General features: G+C 46.5%; 1 protein-coding gene across 3 annotated transcripts in view; it reads left to right on the plus strand.

Annotated features, from left to right (window-relative positions):
• Nucleotides 1–20: 20 nt before the first annotated feature.
• Pask (PAS domain containing serine/threonine kinase) overlaps nt 21–14019 on the plus strand; it is a 37533-nt gene continuing 23534 nt past the window's right edge. For 2 of the 3 annotated variants that reach the window (XM_052192397.1, XM_052192399.1), the window contains exons 1-6: nt 85–304; nt 5679–5914; nt 7429–7664; nt 8651–8821; nt 13106–13246; nt 13705–13839. In XM_052192397.1, the coding sequence (XP_052048357.1) occupies nt 5728–5914; nt 7429–7664; nt 8651–8821; nt 13106–13246; nt 13705–13839 (870 nt within the window). In that variant the 5' untranslated portion in view covers nt 85–304; nt 5679–5727. The other variant, XM_052192398.1, reaches the window with a different exon arrangement.

Genomic DNA, 14019 nt, shown 5'->3' on the forward strand with positions numbered 1-14019 from the left:
GTTCTGCGATTGGTCGGTGGGCCAGAAGCGCGCGGATCTTCACGTTATGAATCCGGCTGAGACTGGCACCGGCCTAAGGTGAGACACCAGCTTTCGAGAAATCTCCAGGTGGCGGTGAGGCTGGGTTCCGCTCTGTTGTGGAGTGGCTCTGGCCCTTTCCTCGCGCGCCCGCACTCCCTCCGCCCGGCCCCGGCCCCGGTCCCGGCCCCGGCCCGGGGTGGTGGCGGGTTCCGGCCGTTTGACCCGCGCTCAGGAGGCGCCAGCGCCCGAAAGCCTCTGTCTGAACTGGAATCTTTGCTTTAAGGTTAGACTAGCGGGCCAGTGAGTTCCGGCGGATTCACTTATCTTCACCCCCACCCCCAATTCTGGGTTTGCAGTTGTGTGCAGCCATGCCTGGCTTTGTATGTGGTTAAAGATTTAAACTCAGGTCCTCATGCTTGCATAGCAAAAACTTTTAACACCGGGAGCCACCCAGTTCATGTAATTACTTTTAAGATAAAAATTTGTAGCATTGACAATTTGGCTTGAAGAATGGTATTTTTTTTTATATAAATTAAGGTTTCATAACAATATATTCTGAAGTTATACAAGTTTTAAAAAACACAGTAGTTTTGTGACATTGGCAGTGTATTTAGAAGCTATAATTAAGTGTCCTAACCTTGTTTATAGGTTGGTTTTAAAAGTAGAAAAACCACAGTATGATGGTATCATTGTTTGAGTAGCAGTAATTAGTGTATTTAGATACCTAGAGAAGATGTACGGACATCATTAGCAATAAAACGCTCTACTTGAAAGCTTCTAACACCTACCCATCTTTATTTTGAGTCTGGTGGTGTCATATATAGCCTTGAACTCTGTGAAGGTACTCATCTTTTGTTTCATAATGAGCTGTTGCTTTCTAGGATCATACACCGAGTGTATGTGCCAGTGTATGTAACATGCACAATGGTGAGAGCAAATAGTCATACCTCATCAGTCAGCGGTGGAAGGTTTGTCTAAAAGGTGCCTAGCTCTGGGTTTAATACCCACCTCACACAAACATACCAGTTGTCAGACTGGTGGTTTCTTCCTGTCTCCCCAGCACTTCCAATGCCTCAGAAAACAAAACAAAACAACAAAAAACAAACAAACAAAAGGAAACAAAGCCCTACAGTGTGGGCCTAGTATTTTGTCTCAGCAAGTAAAGGCACTTGCTGCCAGGGTCTGCCGGTTTGGGACCTGCTTGGTGGAAAGAGAGAAGTGACTCCTGAAAGTAGTTTTCTGCCCTCCACGCATGGTTACGTCCTCTCTCTCTCTCTCTCTCTCTCTCTCTCTCTCTCTCTCTCTCACACACACACACACACACACACACACACACACACATCTCTGTCTTTGACACACAGTGTAATAAAAATGCAAGGAAAAGTCATGCATTATAATGAAAATAAAATGAGGTCGTAAGATGACTCAGGCGTTAAGAGCAGTCGCAGTTTTGTAGAAGACCTGGGTTCAGTTCCTTGCACCTACATGGTGACTCAACTGTCTGTAACTCCAGTTACAGGGGATCTGATGGCCTCTTCTGAGTTCTTCAGGCTCCTGCATACACGCGGTACACATATGTACATACACAGGCACATGCATGCACTTACACACACAGACACACACACACACACACACACACTAAAATAGTTAAAACGTGCTGGAGAGATTGCTCAGCGGTTAAGAGCACCGACTGCTCTTCCAGAGGTCCTGAGTTCAATTCCCAGCAACCCCATGGTGGCTCACAACCATCTGAATGGGATCCAATGCCCTCTTCTGGGGTGTCTGAAGATAGCTACAGTGTACTCATATACATTAAATAAATCTTTAAAAAAAACAGCTAAAACAAACACATTTAAACCCACTAACTAACAGGAAGTAGGAGGCTGTGTCATTTTGCCTCCTAAGTTTAGTGCTCTGCCAGACTCCAGGGAACTGTCTGCCTGATGTGTATGGGTCTTCAGTCTTGTTGGGCTCTTATCCTGTATGCTGTATTTTTAAGCAGTAAATTTAGATTTTTATTTAGTTTAATTATTATTATTATTATTATTATTATTATTTTGGTTTTTCGTGACAAGGTTTCTCTGTGTGGTCCTGGCTGTCCTGGAACTCACTCTGTAGACCAGGCTGGCCTTGAACTCAGAAATCCGCCTGCCTCTGCCTCCCAAGTGCTGGGATTACAGGCGTGCGCCGCTACGCGCTACGCACGGCCTAGATTTTTTTTTTTTTTAAATATTAAAGGAATCTTGCTGCAGATAACCTTTTGTATTGGAAGGTTTTCACTCTATACTGCTAGGATTGGTTCTTGTACACATTCCTTTGTTCTCACTGCTGATTGTACCAGAGCTTTCTTATTGTTATATTTTCTCTAAAGTTATCTTTTCTTTTTGCCTGTTTTCCCTCTTTCCTTCCTGCTCTCTTCTTACCCACCTGGCTCTCTCCCTGTCTAGTTTTCCAGCCTCTAACCATTTTGAACCATGCTGGCCTGGCATAGCTCTGTGTATCTTAGTGTTTATGTGTGTGGAGTTTTGTAGGCTGGCCCCTGCAGTGTAGCCTCTCAGGAAGGTCGCTTTTCTTTTCAGTTGGTTTGAAGAGAGTATTTGATAGATGGTAATTTTGAAGAACTTTGAGCCTGTGTTTCACGTTCTTTGCTTCTGAGATTACTAGGATGTGATGGTTTTATAGAGTTGGGGGTCGCAAAGGCTTCTCTAGAAGCTCCTGGTTGTTTTAGAGGTTGTAGGATAGCTCGCCTCTGATTTCAGTTTGTGTCACTTTTACCTTTTGGAAGTTCTCCTTCCACATGTCTCAGAGATGTACAGAATGACATTCTTGGTGAGTACTGGTCGTCACAGAACACATGGGCTGCTCAGACCCTGGTCCTAGCCTTGGCTTTTTTTTTTTCTTATTTGCAGGATCAAAGATCACTTAATTATATTTGAATTTTGTTGTTAGTTATTGTGTGTGTCTATGGTTTGTGTGAGTGTGTCTGTCTGTATGTCTGTGTGTGCACCTTTGTAAGTGTACACAGTACTGAGCCATCTTGCTGGCCCTGGCAGTTTTTTAAACCTTTCATTTCTGTTTTTAAAATCACCCAGAAATATTCTCTCTATATTATTCTATACAGAGGATGCAATTTCACTCCAGATTATTTAACTATTTAAAAGTACATCTGGTAGCTATTAAGTGTTTAGTCTTGTTTTTATCTTGGCTCTTATAATCCTGCAGGAGTGCTGTGACTGTGAGTTACTGTTATCCTCATTGTACAGGATACCTGAAGGCCGTGTTATCCGGTCAGTGCTGGGGGAGACCTTAGGGATTTCCCATGTATGTCAGGCTTATATTTCCTGGTCTGCTTCTGAAATTGTCCGTGTCCTATCACCCGTTTATTTACTTCATGTAGCTTCATGACATGTTGTAATGTCAGCATTTTGTTCTTTCTGGGTAAGGGGCCCTGCCCTGCTGTGCTCAGGAGCTATTGACTAAGGCCTGTAGACTCATGAGTATATATCCGGCACTTTACTGGGATCAACTTGTAGACAACTCTCTTGTTCTTTTTTTGAGACAAGGAGTCCCTGGCCGTCCTGAGCTTTTATTGTATGCCCGATTGTGGTCTTGTGTTTCTGATCTGTTTGGCCACCTCTCAAGTGCAGGAATTACAGAGGTATATCACAACATCATACTTCCCTGGGCTCCTAGGAGCTCTCCACTAGATTCTTGTGATTTTGTTTTGGGTTTTGGTTTTTTTTTTTCCCCTCGAGACAGGGGTTCTCTCTGTAGCCCTGGCCATCCTGGAACTTTTTCTGTTAACCAGGATGGCCTTGAACTCACAGAAGTCCGCCTGCCTCTGCCTTCTTCAGAGTGCTGGGATTAAAAGCATGCACCACCTGGCAGTTCAGGTGTCTTATAAAAGTAGATGCCTGTCCCTTGCTATGGGTAACAGTTCTGTCCTGCATTGGAAAAGGTCCAGCCCCCTGCTTTTCTAAGCTTGATCTTCCTTGTGAGGAAGTTTCTGAGTTAATTCTCAGGTATGCTAGTATAGCCGGATTTCTTGGACCTGCCAGTGGATGAATAATGACACAGAGACTTAAAATTAATAAGTTTATTATAGATTGGCCTTAGCTTAGGCTACCTCCCAGCTGGCCAATCTAACTTAGTTACACTGGACTATTTTAATCCACACCTGTCACGTGGACTCTGGTACGTCTGCTCTCCTCCATGTCTGGCTAGCCAAATCTCACAGTCTCTGCTTTTCATGCAGTCTCTCTCAGTCCTGAAGTCCACCTTTCCCTTCTTGTCTTTATTAAACCAATCAGCAAGTGAGGAAGGTGGATGTTTACAAAACGCAGAGGCAGGTGATGAACCAGAAGAATAGCAATGCCCACGTCTGTCCAGTTCTCAGCTCTCTGCCTGTGTGGCATTAACAATTGAGTAATATAACACCTACCTTCACTCAGTGCACCTCGACATTGCTGGTATAGGGATCCTCTATAGGAAAGGGCTTGTGTGGACCTCAGAAGTGTGATCCAGATTGTGTGTTCAAAAACTATTATGTTTTGAAAGGGATACGAGAGGAAGAGGTTCATGCTTAAGGTGGGCATATTTTGGCCCTGTGGTCTCCCTGTGTTATGGGAAAATGTAGCCAGTGGTCCTGATGCTGGCCCTGCACTGTTCTTGTCTTAATAATCACTGAGTTACTAGGTGGGCCTTGCCTGTGCCTGGCAGAGAATTCTTGATTCTTAGTGGCTGACTGTGGAGTGGCCTTAAGCATGGGCAAGTAGTAAATACATGCTTGCCAGTAAGACTCATGGGGCCACTCGGTGTGTCCACTGTGAGACGTCATGGGAGTGGCAGGGGACAAGGCTGGAGGAGCTCAGCACACACGGTAAGGTCAACACCTGTGGTATTCCGGGAGGGTTCCCAGTGTGACACTGTATTGTAGTTCTGAAATGTGTTGTCACTTAGAAACTCAGTGAGAGCAATGAGGGTTTTATACATTTTTTCCTAATACTTGTTTTTGAGTCTACCTTTAGAATAAGGAGTTGAAAACTCCATACCTCCTAGCTGGTCCTGTCTCTGAGGTGGTCTTGCTTTTGTTATGTACTTCAGAGTGCTCTGTGGGTGGCTGGCTCTTTTTTTGTTGTTGTTTGCTTTTCTTTCTTTTTTTCTTTCTTTCTTTCTTTCTTTCTTTCTTTCTTTCTTTCTTTCTTTCTTTTTTTTTGGTTTTTTTTTTTGGTTTTTTGGATTTGTTTTTTTTTGAGACAGGGTTTCTCTGTGTAGCCATGGCTGTCCTGGAACTCACTCTGTAGACCAGGTTCACCTCCAACTCAGAAATCTTCCTGCCTCTGCCTCCCAAGTGCTGGGATTAAAGGCATGTGCCACCACAGCTAAGTGGCTGGTTCTTGTGGCATCCTTAAAGACCTTGACCAGGGAACATGCACCAGTGAACCTGCATTTCCTGCTTTCTCTTGCTGCTCCTCCCTTGCGTTCTGCTTCTTTCCCACTTTCCTTCTTGCATTTCTGTGTATTATTCCGAACAAGTTTCTTGTAGCTCAGATTGGGCTGACTACACTCACTTTGTAGATGGGGTGCCCGTCAGTAGGCTGGTTTGAAGGCCTTTGTGTCTGTACTGCAGATGTTAATCATAACCTTTTGTTTTCCAGGTGAGGGCTATCAGAGGCGGGAGCTTGGTGACCCGTTGCTCTGCTCTTCATGGAGAACAAAGGCCCACCAGTTTTTGCTGAGGACTGGAGATGCTTGTCTGAGAGTCCTCCTGTCCAAGAAGGCCCAGCTGCCCAGGCTACCTTTGAACCCGGCAAGCCACTCTCCATAGCCCATCGGCACCTGAGCAGGAAGAATGGGCTGTCTAGACTCTGCCAGAGCCGGATGGCACTCTCCGGTAATTACCTTGTGATGTTATGGGCATCAACTTTGTAAACTGAAAACCAAGTTGCCGTTTCCTCCCCTGGGAACCCTTATTTATATACTGGACCAAAAGATGGTTTATGTTTTCAGAGCTGTCTTCCAAGAGACTGGGGTATGCCCCCTTGTCCTGGGCTGGAGCCAGGAGGAAAGAGCCTGCCTGGCATTGTGTGACAGTTGGGGGGAGGATTGAGGAACAATCAAGGTATATACTTGAGACTGAGGGTGATCTAGAAAGCAGGGATGTCCTTTAGGATGACAGGGATGGCCAGGAGCCAGAGCAGAGCACAGGGAGGAGGTAGGATCCTGACTTGAGGTCGTGGAGCAGCTTGCTGAGGCACCAGATACTGAGGCCCAGCTCATGTGTAGGACCTGGGACAGTAGGAGCTGCAGCGGCCGTGGGAGAGAGCCAGGGGTGCCGAGAAAGCAGAGACCACGGCTTCCCGGGAGGCCGCTTCCTCTGGACTAGCCAGGCAAGGCACCTGTGCTTCAGTGTTAGCATGGTAGCTCGGTTTCCGGAGGATGTCCCAGGCAGCTGCCCAGGGAACAGGGGCAAGAGGTAGAGTTGTGAGGAGGGCACTGGCTTGGTCACTGCTGGAGTGTGTGTGTGTGTGTGTGTGTGTGTGTGTGTGTGTGTGGCCTTGGAGGGTTAGGCTGAGGCCATGTACTGAGAAAGTCTAGATTCTACATGAAGGACACAAAGGAAAGGAGAAAGGACCAGTAGGAGAGTGGCAAAGATTCTGGTCATATGTATTTGGCTTTAAACTTAAAAATAGAAGCCAGTGTGGGAGCATGGGGAGCTGAGTCTTAGAGGTGATCAGAGCTAGAGACAGGCATACAGGCCCAAACTGTCTGATCTTTCCAGGTCAGTAAAGGCACCTAGCAGTGGGAGGGTGGATGGCTCAGTGGGTGGCGAGAGGACGGGAAGGCAGTCAGGCAGGTGAGGGCTCTTGGAGGTAGTAGCTGAAGAGGAACTCAGTGCTTCTGATAGGTGAAGTGGGGTGAAAACTGAGGGGCTCACTGATGGGCTGAGCATTTTGGAGCCATTGGAGAGGTGGCTAAGAGCAGCTCCCGGAGAGTGATGGGGACAGAGCCCATGGGAAGTAGCAGGTAGAGGGTGGGCAACGGGGAGCCTTTGAATTGTATGACATTTCCCAGGAAGGAATGGCTAGGCCAGTTGCTGGAGATGTTCAGTGTTTGAGAAGAGCCATTGTAAGCAAGAGCTTTCTGGATATAAGGGGCAAAGCCTGCAGAGTCTGACCTAGAGAGGTGGTCATCTTGATCTGTCTGTGCTTCTCAGAGAATATTAGCCCATGCCACGGAGCCCCTAAGGGTTATTTTGGAGAGAGTCATTCAGTCAAAGCCTGTGCTTTAGACTGTGGGTTAGACAAATGCTTGAGTCCTATTTAGGCCACATATTCGACCTGTCTTAGAGGCCTGTGCTGGCAACCGTTTGAGATCTAATACTTTCTGTCCATCCTTTCCTCACAGAGGACAGATGGAGCTCTTACTGTCTTTCATCACTGGCTGCCCAAAACATCTGCACAAGCAAACTGCACTGCCCTGCTGCACCTGAGAATGCCGACCCTATAGCCGGGCCGCTGGGCAGTACGTCCTGCTGCTCCTTGCTGCGTGGGCTGGCTTCAGGGTGCTCTGGACCCCTGCTCTCAGCCCCTGTGTGCAATCCCAACAAGGCTGTCTTTACCGTGGATGCCAAGACCACAGAGGTATTTGCTGTAGTTTGAGGCCCAACATGTGGATCTAGAGTTGTCACACCTGATCTCTGATCTCTGATCAGCAAAGGAATTGGTGTTTTAAGTGTAATTAGAAAAATAGATGGTTTTACCTGATTGCAAAGAGATAAGAATTTGTCCTTTTTAGACAGAAACTTGAGAGAGGTGAGGTCCATGCTGCGTTATGCTTTTAGCATATTGGCTTAGTTATGCAAGTGAAATTCAATGCCTGAATGAAACATGTTTATATCATGTACAGGAGCTGAGACTGTTAGACATTTGTGGGGTGTGATGCAAATTTCTACATTTTCATAATACTCTTTTAAGTTGGTCATATTACATGTGTGTGTGTGTGTGTGTGTGTGTGTGTGTGTTTTGACGCGTGTGTGCCAGTGTGAGTGTGGAGGTCAGAGGACAATGTATGGGAGTCTGTTTTCTCCTACTCTGTGGGTCTCAGGGATTGAAGCTACATTGTTGGCTTGCTGGTAAGTATCGTTATCTGCTAAGCTGTCCCTTCATCCCTTTTCTAGCTTCTTGATTGGCATGTGCTTGTTTTGTAAGGAGGCGTGTCCTAGGTATAGTTGGTTCTGACTGAATGTATCTGAGGTAAAGGTGCCTGAGGAACGTGGGGGTGAGGCTCACTGTCCAAGCCGGATTGGAAGTGCTACAGCAGTGCTCCTTAACCTTCTTGATGCTGAGACCCTTTAATACAGTTCCTCATGTCATGGTGACCCCAAACCATAAAAATCGATTTCATTGCTACTTAGTAACTGTAATTTTGTTACAACTGTTATAAATCATAATGTAAATATTTTTGAAGGTTTGCTAAAGTGGTCTGGCCTCAGGCTGTGAACCGCTGTTCTAGAGGTGGTGTTGGGAAAGGGTGGGGCTCTGGCTTCCTCCTTGCCTCCTATACTGTTTTCTCCTTGGTTGTTGCTAGGGGTCCTAGTAACTGCTGCTGATATGCATGTCCTCTGCAGATTCTGGTTGCCAACGACAAAGCCTGCAGCCTCCTAGGGTATAGCAGTCATGACCTGATTGGCCAAAAGCTTGCACAGTTCTTCCTCAAGTCAGATTCCGAGGTGGTGGAAGCCCTCAGCGAGGAGCACGTGGAGGCTGATGGCCACGCTGCCGTGGTGTTCGGCACAGTGGTGAGTGAGTGTTCACTCACTCTGGGGTTGAGGTCTCGTGGGGTGCGGGGATGCTTTCTCTGTCTTTAAGGTAAGAGTAGCATGTAAAGGGACAGGCTCCATTTCCCTGCCTTAGTTCTGACTTTGAACTGTTTTCTGCTGTGCACCTATGACTTTAGCATCTTGACTGAAACTTGGTCCTGGTACTGTTTCCAACCTCAGATGAGAAGAGGAATGGCCCTTTAAGTGAAAGTGGTCAAGACAGCTCTAGTGGCTGTGCAGCTTGGTTGGCTTTGGAGAGCCCCAAAATTTGGTGAGGGTTGAGGCTTGGACTACAGTTTGAAAAACTTCAGGTACCACATGAAAGTCCCAGAAAAGTAATGTAATCCCCGGCCCCCCATTTTTTCACGTGTTTGTTGTTAGGGCAAATTTATAAATGTCGCAGGTTTCTCCTAACCCTGCTAGCTTCCAATTAATTGAGATAGGACTGTTTTATTTGACAGCTCAAGGCACAAACAACTGAGCAATATTAATCTATTTTTATCTAATAAGCTTATCTGGCTACTTCCTAGACTATCTCTGAGATACTTGCATTTTATGGCTTTCTGTGCTCCAGGTGTTTTCTTTTCTTTTTTTTTTTTTTTTAACTTTTTTAAAGATTTATTTATTTATCATATGTTAGTACACTGTAGCTGTCTTCAGACACTCCAGAAGAAGGCGTGTCAGTTTCATTATGGATGGTTGTAAGCCACCATGTGGTTGCTAGGATTTGAACTCAGGACCTTTGGAAGAGCAATCAGTGCTCTTAACCACTGAGCCACCTCTCCAGCCCTCCAGGTGTTTTCTTAATTTCTTTTTCTTTAAAAAAACATTTTTTTTATTCACTTTACATCCCTATCACAGCCCCCCCTCCCCCCAGTCCCACTCTTACAAGTCCCTTACCCTGCTGACCTGCCCTGGGTACCACCACTCCCTGGGGCATCTAGTGTAGCAGGTCTAAGCACAGCCTCTATCACTGAGGCCCAACCAGCAGTCCAAGTATTGGGGAAGGGGATCCAATCAATGGTAGGGAACATAGACTGAGCTAGTGCCCGCTCCGCTTGTTAGGGAACCCACATGGAGACCAAGCTGCACATTTGCTATAAATGTGTAGGGCTTCTAGGTCTGGCTCTTGTGTGCTCCCTGGTTGGTGGCCCAGGCTCTGTGAGCCCCCATGGGGCTTTGTGCGTCTTCTCATGGTGCCTCTGACCCCTCTGACTTGCTCACTTCTATCCCCCACTATCCACAAGACTCCACCTGATGTTTGAATGTGGGTCTCGTCATCTGCCTCCATCTGCTGCTGGATGAAGCCTCCCAGGAGACAGTTATGCTAGGTCCCTGTCTGCAAGCATAGCAGAGTATCATTAATAATGTCAGGGGTTGGCTCTCTTGCATGGGATGGATCTCAAGTTGTGGCTGTCATTGGACGGTTGTTTCCTCAGTCTGTGCTCCATCTTTATTCCTGAGTATTTTGTAGGCAAGACAAATTCTTATGCTGTCTTCTAGATCCTCTCCCCAAGGATTTCCCTCTCTCCTTCCTCTTCCCCTGGGTGGGAGGAAATCCAGTCCTATACTCTTCCCTGCTCTTTATTGACCAATCAAGGAATAATTTGGTGGCCATATTTACACAACATTAAGACAGTTAAGACAGAAGATTCTCAGAATAAGGATTGCAGATAAAGAGGCACAGAAGTCAGTATTTAAACAATACAAGGATAATCTTTACACAGTGCACAATAACATTATGCCTACAGTGTATGTATGCATGTGTGTGTGCGTGTACGTGCACATACATGTGGCTGCCTGAGGTTGGAGTCAGGAGTCATCCTCTGTCACTCTTCCATATTATTCATTAGGCAGGCTCTTCTCAGTCAAACCCAGAGCTCTCTGATGGCTAGTCTTGCTAGCTTACTTACTCTGGGTATCCTGAAACGGTACTTACAGGTGCGCCTCCATCTTACGTAACATTTAAGTGGGTTTCTGGAGATCCTAGCACAAGTTCTCATGTTTGTATGGCAAGTACTGTAGCTGATGAAGCCTTTCCTAAGCGCTCTGGAATGGGATGTGATTGTACTAGTGCCCCTGATCTTACCTGTAAAGCCCTGCATTCCCTTCATTGGCTGTGTGCTTGTTGGTGGGATAAGCCTCTCTCCTAGGCTGCTGGGTGTGTCTGGGATGTTGCCAGGTGAGTTGGCCTGTTGAATGCTGCAGGCTCAGCCCCAGGCATGAGAACCTGCACAGGCCAGTTGTGTTCACACATGACTGGCTCAGGAAGCTTATCACTACCAAGAGCACAGTTCTAACCTTCAGCTCTTGTCAGTGCTTATTTCTTTTTCCTTCTAAAAGTATTGTTTATTTTTATTTATGTGTATGTATATGTACACATATAAGTGGGAACCAGGGGAAGGTGTGGCAGGCCCTGGAGCTGGGTTATAGGTAATTGTGAGTTGCCCATTGTGGCACTAAACCCAGATCCTTTGGAAGAGCAGCAGGTGCTCCTAACCACTGAACCATCCCTCCAACCATCTCTCTTTTTTTTAAAGATTATTTATTTATTTTATGTATATGAGTACACTGTAGCTGTATGGATGGTTGTGAGCCATCATGTGGTTGCTGGGAATTGAACTCAGGACCTCTGCTCACTCCAGCCCCGCTTGCTCCGGCCCAAAGATTTATTATTATATGTAAGTACACTGTAGCTGTCTTCAGACACACCAGAAGAGGACATCAGATCTCATTACAGATGGTTGTAAGCCACCATGTGGTTGCTGGGATTTGAACTCAGGACCTTTGGAAGAGCAGTCAGTGCTCTTATCCACTGAGCCATCTCTCCAGCCCTGCTTGCTTTTTAAGTAACAACAGATACTGCTGTTTTTCCTGCTACCCTACAGTGAAGCTGACTGTATAGGCCAATTTCCCTGAAGTACAGACGATCAGGAGAAAGACATTTATTAGGTTGGTTCACATAGTCGGAAGCTGGGGTTCCCCCCCCCCCCCACAGGGTTTCTCTGTGTAGCCCTGGCTGTCCTGGAATTCACTCTGTAGACCAGGCTGGCCTTGAACTCAGAAATCCACCTGCCTCTGCCTCTCAGAGTGCTGGGATCAAAGGCATGTGCCATCACCGCCTGGCTGGGTGGTTCTACAGTAAATGTGTGCTGACTGAAGAACCAGGGGAACCAGTAACCACTCAGTTCAGGAATCTGAATGCCTCAGAACCACAGGGACAGATGGTGCAGCCTCAGTCTGGAGGATGAAGCCCCTGAAAAGTTGCTGATGCAAGTGCGCATTCCAGGTTGAAGACTGGAGTGCAGTGTGATAGTGTAACAAAAGGCAGGGGGTGTAGTAACACAAGCACCCGCTCAAGTTAGGAAAGCTGGCTGGTAGGGTTTCACTGCTGTGAACAGACACCATGACCAAGGCAACTCTTATGAGGACAACATTTAATTGGGTCTGGCTTACAGGTTCGGAGGTTCAGTCCATTATCATCAAGGTGGGAACGTGGCAGCATCCAGGCAGGCATGGTGCAGGAGGAGCTGAGAGTTCTACATCTTCATCTGAAGGCTGCTAGGAGACTGACTCCCATGCAGCTAGGATGAGGGTCTTAAAGCCCATACCCACAATGACACACTTCCTCCAACAAGGCCACACCTCCCAATAGTGCCACTCCCTGAGTTAGGCATATTCAAACTGCCACACTGGGGTAATTCTTTATACCAGTAATCCCACCACATCAGAGATCAGAAGTTGAAGGATCTAAGTAGTGTTACTTCGGGGGCTTGAGGTCAGCCTGGCCACATGAGAACCTGTCTTAAATAACAATAAACCACATCGACACTAACAGCAAAAGGGTAATTGAGTGTTCATGGGAGCTTTTCTTACCTGCTGCTTCTCTTTTCCACATAGGCCCCTACCTCCCATAAGAATGGTTTTGTCTTCTTGGTCCACTGATTCACCAGCTCTCTCTCCATCATAGATATACCCCGTGTGTGCTTCAGGGGTTGACTAGCAGTTTCTCAGTCAAGGGTGGCAGTCAAGGATTACCCATCACACTGAGTATGAAACCTGCCCTGATAAACATTCACTCAGACTGTAGCACTGAGGACTAGAACCTCATTTGTACTTTGGTAGGTTTTTGAAAAGTGGGTGGAGCTCCGAAGTGTTTAAAGCCCTGGGGAAGGTCTCCTGATGACAAACACTTTGGTGTGCTAGCTGCAGGCTCCATATTGCAGATGCTGCATGCTCGGTACAGTAAATGTGTGTCTGTAGGTGGACATTGTCAGCCGAAGTGGGGAGAAGATTCCAGTCTCTGTGTGGATAAAGAGGTTGCAGCAGGATCGTGGCTTGTGCTGTGTAGTGGTTCTGGAGCCTGTGGAGAGGGTCTCAGCCTGGGTCGCCTTCCAGAGTGATGTGAGTGTATTTTTAAATCTTGACTATCTTCTGCTAAAACAATATTCTTTTCTTTGGTAAGAAAGGAAGTGCCAGAGCTAACTGGAGGTTGTCTTGTCTATGGCCCTTACTGACTATATTCTTTAAGGAGTCCCATCACTGACGCCTCAAGTTTCCTTATCTGTAAAATGGGAATATAATACTCAGGATTGTTCTTATGCCTAAAGATGTCACACTTTTAGAATAATACATGAACTGGGATGTTGTTACTTGAGAGTCTGGTGTGGACCAGAGCTTTTAGAGAGTACTCAAGAAAATGGTATTGTTCTCGTGAAAGCCCATGGCAAGCCTCTTGCACTTTGGATATAAAAGTTGTGCCATTGTTCTTGCATTTAATTTATAAACACTAGACCATAACCTTCAATGACGTTTAAAGAAGTGTGAGAACCTTCTGTCGAGGATTGCTTTCTTTCCCCCAGGGAACTATCACATCATGCGACCGTCTCTTTGCTCATCTCCATGGGTTCACAAATCCAAAGGATGTAATTGGGCAGTGTGTCATAGACTTGATTCCATCCATGCAGCTCCCTCCTCCTGGCCAACATGTCCCAAAGGTAGGTACCTGCCCATCCTCACAGTGTGCTGGGTCTTGAGTTCTTACCCTAGACCCTGTACCTTGACCTCAGGATCATTCTTGGATGGGGCAAGCTCTAGCTCTAGTTCTCTGAGCTTTGAGGCTCAACCAACACCCAGAGCCTAAGTGATCTGACTGACTAGCCTAGTCTCTCAAGCCC

This window comes from Apodemus sylvaticus, chromosome 9 (assembly GCF_947179515.1).
Source record: "Apodemus sylvaticus chromosome 9, mApoSyl1.1, whole genome shotgun sequence".
Lineage (NCBI taxonomy): Eukaryota > Metazoa > Chordata > Mammalia > Rodentia > Muridae > Apodemus > Apodemus sylvaticus.